The 10,576-nt window shown below is 37.5% G+C and overlaps 1 protein-coding gene across 1 annotated transcript; it reads left to right on the top strand.

Moving 5' to 3' along the window:
* Positions 1-681: 681 nt before the first annotated feature.
* On the top strand, positions 682-3,884 carry LOC310890888 (adhesion G-protein coupled receptor V1-like). The gene is made up of 3 exons (XM_083853203.1): positions 682-839; positions 1,460-1,662; positions 2,313-3,884. Exons 2-3 carry the CDS (start codon positions 1,507-1,509, stop codon positions 2,466-2,468), a joined length of 312 nt encoding a protein of 103 aa, XP_083709329.1. The 5' UTR covers positions 682-839; positions 1,460-1,506; the 3' UTR covers positions 2,469-3,884.
* The last annotated feature ends 6,692 nt before the right edge of the window (positions 3,885-10,576 follow it).

The raw sequence follows: 10,576 nt of genomic DNA, 5'->3' as shown, positions 1-10,576 counted from the left end.
AAGAAACGGGCTGGTAGCAAGCTGCTCTTCAGGTGGGATATCCTAAGGGACTTTCAACTGACATTTGTAATCTACTCATTACCATGCCTCTAAATATGATCAGCTACTTAAATGTTTTCTATATGTTTGTCCGACCATATCGAAACATAAAGAAAGATGGAATTTTCTGAAGTGAATGTGTTAGCGTGTTTAGAGCAAGGTTATGTTAGTAAATCGTATGATCTGCAGGTCAAAGTGTCAGGTGGTATAATAAGCTCAATTTATTTGCTCTCTAAATTGGATTAATCACTGTAATGTCTCTTCATAAGCATAATTTCAAAAAGATTTTAAAATTTATCAGATATTTCATGTTCAGTACATGGAAATTAAACTCTGCTTTTGTGAAGATATACAAAACCAACCAAACAAGTATTTATTATCACTTATTTATGTAGTTTGAAACAATTCAGAAAATATGCCTTCCATTTCCAGTAGCTTGGAAGCATTGTTTTTGGAAAGCATATTCTAGACATAAAATGTTATCTTAGAAATTAGTTGAATTTATGTGGAGAGCAAAAATAGTGTCCTTTGCTTTCAGAACTATACAGCAGATACAGCTGACTGACTAATCAAAGAATGTTGCATGGTTTGATTTCTCCATGATTTGGTCCTTCTCTAGGTGTTAAATTTGCATGTTATTGATGATGACATTCCGGAGTTAAATGAATATTTCCGTGTGACATTAGTCTCTGCAGTGTCTGGAGATGGGAAACTAGGTTCAACTCCTACCAGTGGAGCAAGTATAGATCCAGAAAAGGAAACTACTGATATCAGCATCAAAGCCAGTGACCACCCATACGGTAACAATGATGGGAATTATACAGCTTTGTTTCAGATTATTGTGTAGTTCTTTCCAGTCAGATGAAAACTTTGCTTGGTTGTAATAGTTGAGGAAGCAATCTCATATATTCCACTTTATCTAACTTGAATTAATTCATTGTTTATATACATGAATGAATACTGAATTAGTTTTCTTTTATAATTTTACAAAAAGGCCTCAAATCTTCCCTGACCAAACAAGCAATGATTCTCTTGTGAGGGCAAATAAAGGCTCTGCATGTAGTTGATCCTGTCCAGGTTTTTCATCAAATGAGAATTCCTGACAATGAGAGTCATTTCTCCATATGTCTTGTACCAGTAAATACGCAAAACCGTGGCCTGTGAGGCTCTTTTGGGAAGAGAAGGTTTTATTATTGTGCTGTGCCTTTTATCAAGACTGACAAGAATATCAGTGAGAGAGGGTAAGGCACACAGCACATCTCTGGAAATAGTGTGATTGAGGCTTAAGGGTATACTGGTATATGTGGTTTTTAATTTCAGAACCATCACAAGATATGTTATCAATCACTTTATTTAAATTGTTTATCATCTTTAAAATTTGTTATGAAAAGCCATGTAAGTAGTAATTCTTGTCTTCCAGGTCTGCTCCAGTTCTCTGTGGGGCCACCTCCTCAGCCAGGTGATAAAATGATTCTTCCAGCCTCTTCTGTGCCCCATATTACTATTAAAGAAGAAGCTGGACACGTCAGATTACTGGTAGTTCGTGCACAAGGCCTTCTTGGAACAGTTCTGGTGGAATACAGAACAGTGCCAGTCACAGCTTTCAGTCCCAAAGATTATCAGGTATGGCAACTGCCAAGGTGGTATAATTGTTTTGGAATTAATTAGAGTTATTTATCGTGGAGATAGCTTTCAGTTTGACTGCTCTAGCCCAGCTATGATTCTTTCACAGAAAGACTACTTTACAAGGTGATGTGGCAAATGGATATGTAATATTCACTTAAAAATATACATCATGTGACTTCTCCATTCTTTTCTCTGCAGTAAGTTGCATTGTCTAGGAAAAGCCTCTGGTTTTGAACTTTTTTTTTTTTTCTTAACAGAGTTTTCAGTGTAGCAATTTGTGAGTTTTGCTGTTGTTACAGACCATATTATTCAAGTGCATGTACAGGTTAACATTATGCTTGTACATACTGGGATTTGTATATGCCTAGCAAAATAACCTGCATGTATCTGCACTTGCTTGTCCAACTGATCATTTGTGCAGAAAAATAAGAAAAATGTACATGAATGCAGATGCTCACCAGTATGTCAACTTAGATGTCTTCTTTTTTTTTTTCTTTTGTAAAACAGATTTTTCAGATTTTTTTTTAAAGCTTAAGTGAGGAAAAGTAGATGTTTTGAAAAAGACAAAATGAAGGTTCTGTTTCTTTTTTTTATATGGATGAAAACATTAGACTTGAACAAAAATATGAAGAGCTCTTATATTGCAGGCTGTTGTGGGTACACTGGAATTTCAGCCAGGAGAAAGATACAAGTACATTACTGTTAACATCACTGATAATACTATTCCTGAATTAGAAAAAACGTTTAAAGTGGAGCTGTTGAACCCAGAGGGAGGAGGTAAGGCACATATATCAGTCCCTTAGTTGTATTTTCATGACCTCTACTCGTTCATAAAAATCTTGTCTTTCTTGGCATTATTTTCTATGTTATTTCTGAAAACAAACAAAAAGCACCTCTACATCCCCACCCCCATACAGCTGTCTTTTTTCGTAGGGAAGAACTGTTCCTCAGTTCTTTTCTTAATCCTTGGTGGAAACAACCAGATCCCATAGCAAGTATATTATTACCATGTATTAGGGAAAGTGTATCACTGCCATCTGTTAGGTCATCTAAAGGCAATTGCTGCTTTTCACTTTGTATAACTTCATGGTTGGTAATGAGAACTAAAATAATGCAAAAATATATTAGCAATATGTTGCATTTCAAAAATATGGAATATTTATAAAATATTTAAGGCTAAACAGTCAAAGTGTTGTGTTTTTGTTTGTTTGTTTTGGTTTTTTTTTGTTTTGTTTTGTTTTTTCTTCCACATGAGTGAAATCAGAAGAACTGCAATACATAGGTCAAATGGATTATAGCAGTAATAGGCTGTGGATGTTGAGGGCCATAGGGAGTTTGCTGAGCTGTAGCTGCAGAGGTAGCTCGTAGATAATTGTCTGTAAGAACAAGACAAACACTTGAAAGAATTATTGGTTTGAAGGGCTAGTCTGAAGGGACGGCAAAGCATAGTGGTGCTGCCACATAAACCCCTGAATACCTTACAGATTTTTTTTTCCATTTGAGAAAAATTTTAACGGAGATTGTAAAGCTTGTTGGAGGGAAAAGTAATTAGAAACACTGACAGCCATAAATTGATTTTTTTTTTTTAAACTGATGTTATTTTTTTAAACAATTCAGAAATTGCAAGTGTGGTCCCTTCTGGGAGGATGTATCAGATTTCCTTGAATTAATCCAGCTCTCTGCTATGATTGTATGTGTCTATGGTGCAACATGGTCTCAGTGATTCTTTTGGTAAAGTCTTGAGACTTTTCACGTATTTTGTCTTTTTGGTTGAATAGTTGTTTTGTTAAAAGGAGTCAAACTTTTCTCTTTCAAATTGTTGTGACAGAAAATTTACAACTAACTTTAGTAATCCAGTAACTATATAGCCTTTTTAAAATGAGCCTTCTTTTTGGCCTTTCCAACACAAACACAAAGCTTATGAAGTCCCCATTAGTTAAGTTTTCTGCAGATTTTCCCAACATTTTCACTTTGTGAGAAAATATTAGAATAAGGAGCTTGAGGGACTTTATCGTCTCCCCTACCTTTTTTTTTTTTTTTTTTTTCAATTTAGATTCCTCCATGACAAGCCTCAGTTAGGAGTGAGAAAGGGGAAATACAAAATGGGGACACAAAGAGGGAAAGAGAGGAAAGATAAACTATGTGTATGTGTTTTCTTTCATTCTGACTTCCCATTGCTATTTCCAATGTCATAAATTAAGTAAGAGGTGGCATATGTAAATATTTCAGTCTTTATTAGAACTCCTGTACACTTTCAGAAGCAAAGTTGATACCTTCCTAGAGTGCTTCCCTCTTTTTTTCCTGTTGTCCAGAATAGTTTAAATTTCTCTTTGCTTGCGCTCTGATTTATAAATGTATATATGTGTATATATCTGTATGTCTGTCATCTTAAAGTTGCTGAGCTCTTTAGAAATGATGGCAGTGGTAGTGGTGATGGGAACATGGATTTCTTCCTTCCAACTGTCCATCAGCATGGTAAGCATTTTGGATTAATCTTTATTTCTTTATGCTAACTGTAATATCCCTCATGAACTACACTACTGACACAGTTTATCATAGTGTTATTTTGCTTGTGGTTTGAGATATATCATAGAGTCCTGTCAAAACATTCTTTCCCATTTTAAAAAAGGCTTAATTTCAACAACAGTCAATACTAACCGTAATACAGAAAATAACAGCTTCTCTATCTTCAAAGCTGTATTTTTATAGAACACAATGTAGTTATTCCAGAAGTAGTTAGAAAAATTAGCTTTGTTTGTAAATTTTGTAAAATTTTCTGGAGAGCAAAGAGGAGAGAAACTTTTTAAATTTAAGGTAATTTAAAAATTACCTGACTGTGTGTTTTGATACTTTCTTTTGCCACTCGCTTTATGCTTTGATCTCTGCATCTCAAAAATACTCTTAATAAAAAGTGGTGTTAGCTCTTTTTTTTCTAAAAGAATGCTTTGATTATTTTTCATTTTTGAAGTCTATTTTTGTCACAACATACAGAAAACAAAGATAATTTAATCTTGAGAAAATTAAAAACATACAATATGCAGAAATAAGATGAAAACAAAAGCACCTACTATGAGGGAAACGCTAATGATGGCGGATTTTGAATTAAACCCTAGAGACCTGAAAATATTGTGTTAGCACCCATTATCGAAATCAAATAATTTATTCCACAGTGACAGCCTGATTTTCTGTTTTATTTGAAAATACAAAGGAGTTCAGTTTGAACCTGAGAGTAAGTCTGTGGTTTAACCACTTTTTGGAACTTCCTGGGAAGTGTTGTTTCCTCTTCTGTGTTTCCAGATTTTTTTTAAAATGCCAGGCTCTTTCTCTTTCTAAGCAGCAAGTTATCTCACACAAGATGATCATTATAGTAGTAGAATTTCCTGGACTAGCTTTTTCTTTGTTCCAGCTTCAGTTAAAATAGTACCTGCTTTTGTCCTGTCTGCACTGCTTACACTGTGTTTTACCACGTAACTCTCCCCTACCCTAAATTCTAGTTCATTTTCCTTAATTAGACAAGTAATTTTATTTTTGATCCTCTCTTAAAATATTTGCATTTTATATGTTGCTTTGGAGTGTTGTTCCATAGAAGGGCTGCCAGGACTGCATTATTGAAAGTGAGTTCCTTATCCATGTGGATAATTATTCCACATTTAAAACAAAAAAAAAACACACCACAAAATGCAAAACAGCAGAAATATTCCAGTTATGCTTTTCTGTGTGCTTTTTGTAACAAACTTCCTTAGCTTTTAAGAAAAGATGGTATAAAAAAATAACTCATTTTGGCACTTGCACTTACAGCCAGCTTGGGAATTGCATCCCACATCGTTGTGACTATTGAGGCTTCTGATGATGCTCATGGCGTCTTTGAGTTCAGTACTGAGTCACTCTCGGTAAATGGAACTGAGCCTGAAGATGGAGATAGCAATATTATGTTGCAGGTTAGAAAGTTTTGGGTCTCATATTGCTATGCAATCCTCTTTTATGTCTATTTTACAGAGCATTCTGCAATATTTTTATAATAGGTCTACAGCATTTTAACTTAACTTTATCATGTACATTTGTCTTGACATTTTATACTTCACTTTCTAAAGTGTATCTTTCAGCTTAAAACTAAAATGTTTTATATAAGTTTAAATTTACTTCTACTTGTTTACATTTGAGGTATGAATATTTTAAAGTAAGTGCTGATGACACAACAAATACAGCAAAGCTAAGATGATAAAGATTACACTGTTTTTAAAATTAGTTTATTTTTAACTCATCATGTCAATGACTTTGCACTGTATATAATGGAGGGGCTGGATTGTGTGCAGCTTGCAGTTGGCAATGACATGCTTAAGATCCTCCGGGTAAGGATTAAGGGACATGGAAATAAGTTATAACAATAAGATGAAGTTGTTGTGGGAGTCTGCTATAGACCACCCAGCCAGGAGGACAACATTGCCAAATTATTCTATAATGAACTAAGGGATATCTCTAGGTCATCTGCCCTTGTCCCTGTGGGTGACTTCAACTTCCCAGATGTTAGCTGGGAATACCATACAGCCAATACAAACAGGTACTGGAAATTCCTGAGGCACGTTAACAATAACTTGTTGGTACAGTTACTCTGGAAGCTGACTAAGAAAGGTGCCCTCCAGATTTGTTGCTTGTAAACAGTGAGGGTCTTGTGGGTGAAGTGGTGATTGGAGGCTGTCCTGGCCATAGTGACCATGAGATGGCTGAGTTTAAAATCTTTGGTAATAGGAGGAAAACTGCCAGCAAAAGTTCAGCCCTAGCTATGGAGACAGCAGACTTCAGACTACTCAGTGAACTAGTTTGTGAGGTCCCCTTGGAACCTGCTTTTGAAGGTATTGGAGTCCATCAGTGCTGGTTAGTTAAGTAACACCTCTTAAGAGCACAGGAACAGGCAATTCCAAAGAGTCAGAAGTTGAGCAAGCTGGGCAGAAGGCCAGCTTGGCTGAGCAGGGATCTTATTCTAGAATTTAGGCGAAAAAGGAAAATCTGTGGGCATTGGAAGCAAGGTCAGTTGAACAAGGACTACAGAGGTGATGTTCACTCAGAGTTGAAGCTGGCCAGTACTGTGGGGACAACAAAAAGTGCTTTTTTTAAAGGATGCTAACAGCAAAAGGAGGAGCAGAGAAAACATTGATCCATTACTTGTTGAGGTTGGTAACCTCACAAATAAGTACGCCAATAAAGCAGAGGTTAATGCCTTCTTTGCCTCTGTCTTTAACACCAATGATGGGCTCGGGGACACCCAAAGCTCTGAATTTCAGGACTGTGATGATGATAAACTCCCAGCCAACTTTGAACTTGTGCAGGATTTGCTGCTCCAGCTGGATGCATATAAGTCTATGGGGTCCAGTGGGATTAATCCCAAAGTACAGAAAGAGCTGGCTGATGTCATTGCAAGACCTCTCTCAATAATTTTTCAATAGTCTTGGAGTCTGGAGAGGTCACAGTTGACTGGAATTAAGTTAAACGAGGAAGTGCTGGATTCTGCACCTGGCAAGGGGCAATGCTGGCTGTACGGACAGGCCTGGGGACAAGAGGCTGAAGAGCAGCCCCATGGAAAGGGATCTGGGGGTTTTGCTTGACAGCAAGAGAAATATGAACCAGCAGTGTGCCTTAGCAGCCAAAATGGTCAACTGTGTTCTGGAGCATAAGGCACAGCAATGCTGGATGGTCAAGGGAAGGGATTGTCCTGCTCTGCTCTGTGCTGGTGAAGCCTCACCTCTAGCACTGTGTGTGCTACAATATATGAAGGACATAAACTATTAGAGAGCATCCAAAGGAGGGCTACTATGGTGGTGAAGGGTCTAGAGGGCAAGAAGTATGAGGAGCGGCTGAGGTCCCTGGGTTTGTTCAGCCCAGAGCAGAGCAGGCCGAGGGCAGGCCTCATGGCGGCCTGCAGCTCCCTCACGAGGGGAGCGGAGGGGCAGGCGCTGAGCTCTGCTCTCTGGGGACAGCGACAGGACCCGAGGGAACGGCATGGGGCTGGGACAGGGGAGGGTCAGGCTGGGGGTTAGGGAAAGGTTCTGCACCCAGAGGTGGTCGGGCACTGGGACAGGCTCCCCAGGGACATGGTCACAGCACTGAGCTGCCAGAGTTCAAGAAGCATTTGGACTACTCTGTCAGACATGCGATTTGATTTTGGGTGGTCCTGTGTGGAGTCAGGTGTTGGACCTGATAATCCCTGTGGATCTTTTGTAACTCAGGATATTCTGTGATTCTGTGACTTTGCTGTATGCCATTTTACACTTTTATGTTCTTCTTTCTTATAGTACAAAGAAATACATAAATCTTTGTGTTTTCCACTTAGGTTGTGAGAACTCATGGGGCCCTGTCTGAGGTGACTCTGTATTGGGTCATAGTCTGTGATCTTACAGAAGACCTGGTCTCTGCATATGGGAATGTAACATTTGATGTTGGCCAAGTGAGAGCAAATATTACCATACAAGTTTCTCCTGACAACGTGCCTGAACTGGATCAGGTGTTTTCAGTTTTGATCATCAATGTGTCCAGTGGTCGTCTTGGAAATCACACTAATGCAACATTAACAGTTTTAGCTAATGATGATCCATATGGACTGTTCATCTTTTCTGAGAGAAACAGACCAATAAAAGTTGAGGAAGAAACAAAAAATATCTCCCTGACAATAGTAAGGCTTGGTGGTCTTCTTGGTACAGTAGTGGTTACATACAGAACTTTAGGTGATGATGAAAAGTCACCCTTTCTTCCACCTGATGTTGTTAGAGCAATACAAGGAGAAGATTATATACCCATTACTGGTTATGTGATCTTCGCAGCCAATGAAAGCGAAGCCACAATATCTTTGCCTATTTTGGATGATTATGATCCTGAGAGGTCAGAATCTGTTTTTGTGGAGCTAAACAATACTGTTTTGATCGACAAAGTACAGGATCGGCCAAGTAAGTGTCTTTCATATGTAAACCAAAAGCTTAAATATGTAGGCTAATATTTATATTTAATAGGATAAAATGCAGCAATTGAAATTACAGTAAAATTTTACCTCTGCCTAACTCTGTATAGTTAAGAATCCTGTAAGTTATATGTCAGAGTATCTCACATTAAGTATGAAGATTCTGTGTGTCAGCATATATTTCCTTTACCACAAAATTTTGTCAGGGGTGGACATTTCTTTCTCCCTTCTGCATCTGCTTTATCCCAGGTGTTTTAGGCCAACTGTATTACTGTATTGGTTTTGTGTGCTAATACCTGCTCACCTGTTGTTTCTGTAAAGCACAATGATAGGAAATAAGCTAGTTGCACTTACTGAAAGCGAAAAAAGCCTTTTAAACATTAAGTGGTGTAGAATTGCAGCTTCATGCTGGCTTTTTAGCGTAGAGGATGTTTGCCCGATCAGATAAATTCAGGTCATTACAGCCTTATTTATGCTTAAGAGCTTCTTGGCATGCCTAATTTCCCTTCCCTCTCCCCCATGACTCTCCCACATTAATCTTGATTTTTAAGGGAAACACTACAAAAAATTCTACTGGGAAACTGAAAGGTTACTTATAGTTCATCATTGCTAGTGTAAAATTCTATTGTCCTATGGACAAATAAGTAAGTAATTTTGCTAGTACCTCACCTCTTCAAAGAACTGGTGTTTTGTATGCTCCACAGCAGGGTAGAATAATAAGTTAGTAAGAATGTGGATTTTCTGACATAATATAATTCAAACATCAAAAATATGCTTGTGCAGTTTGTAGTTATATTTTGTCCAAATCTAAAATGAAAATTTTATTGAAAGCTAGTAGTGGCCATCCACTAAACTCAGGTGTATGTATATGAACAGTATAGCCATATATAGGAGGCATTTCAGGCTTGCTCTAAGAGTTTTTTTTTATATTTCAGTTGTAAATTCTCCTCGTCTTGGATCAGTGGGTGAGACTATAGCTCATGTAATTATCAATGCCAATGATGATGCTTTTGGAACACTTCAGCTTTCAGCTTCAGCTGTGCGAGTTGCTGAAAATTATGTTGGACCAATCATTAACGTGACCAGAACTGGGGGAATTTTTGCAGATGTTTCTGTGAAATTCAAAGCTATGCCAATAACTGCAACAGCTGGTAAGAAATCAAAATAGCAGAAATACACATTCTGTGTTAAACCAGAAAGAGCATACTGTATGCTTCGAGTAACCAAAGCAAGCAAGTGTGTATTGAATGCAGTCTAGTAAAACAAGTAGAAAAAATACCAAAGTGTGAGATACTTACTGAGTGTACTTAGGAGACAGGAATTCAGGTCCTATAGAAGAGACCTTACATCAAATTTAAAAAAACTCAGAGATATCATCACTGAAGAATCTAGCAAGAAAACTAAGGAAAGGAATTGGCTGTTTGTTTCCCTGGTGGCCACTCACTTTCTCAAAAAAATAAAATAAAATAAAAAATCCTGTAGTAGTATATATAGCTAGTACTTAGTCCTTTGTACATATTTCAACCTACCATACATGGCTTATTTGAGTTTCTTGGAGGGAAATTGAGAGCTGGTGACTCCTCTGTGAAACAGACAAATGTTAAGCACAATTCAAGAAGACTTTTACTTTGCAAATGAAAGGTAAAGCTCTCAGGTGATCCCTGAAAAGCTCCACGAGGGAAGGAGTGACCTTATGTCCTTTAGTAAAATCTCCTTTGAAAAAGGTACTTCTGTTTCATTTTATCTCTTGGAAAGCCAGACAACTATCAGAAATCAAATATAGAAATGTCACAGTTGTGTGATCTTCTCAATGGAAGATAATAATGGACCTTTTGTAATTGCTTCTTGGACTGACAGTGTAAACTCTGTTTTGGCCAAGATGAGATTTATTTTCATCCATCCAGATATCTAAAAGGCACTAGGAAATAAACAATTGTATTTTCTGGGTATGAAGATAAAGAAAAA

The sequence above is a fragment of the Anser anser genome (assembly GCF_964211835.1).
Source record: "Anser anser genome assembly, contig: HAP1_SCAFFOLD_111, whole genome shotgun sequence".
In the NCBI taxonomy this organism is placed as follows: Eukaryota; Metazoa; Chordata; class Aves; order Anseriformes; family Anatidae; genus Anser; species Anser anser.
This window is presented reverse-complemented; position numbering and strand designations above follow the sequence as displayed.

What these genes read in the sequence shown, in the direction of transcription:
- LOC310890888 (XM_083853203.1), top strand. Translation starts at nt 1,507, where the DNA reads ATGATTCTTCCAGCCTCTTCTGTGCCCCATATTACTATTAAAGAAGAA. An exon ending in TCAGTCCCAAAGATTATCAG is followed by an intron (nt 1,663 to 2,312) that starts GTATGGCAACTG and finishes CTTATATTGCAG; the next exon opens with GCTGTTGTGGGTACACTGGA.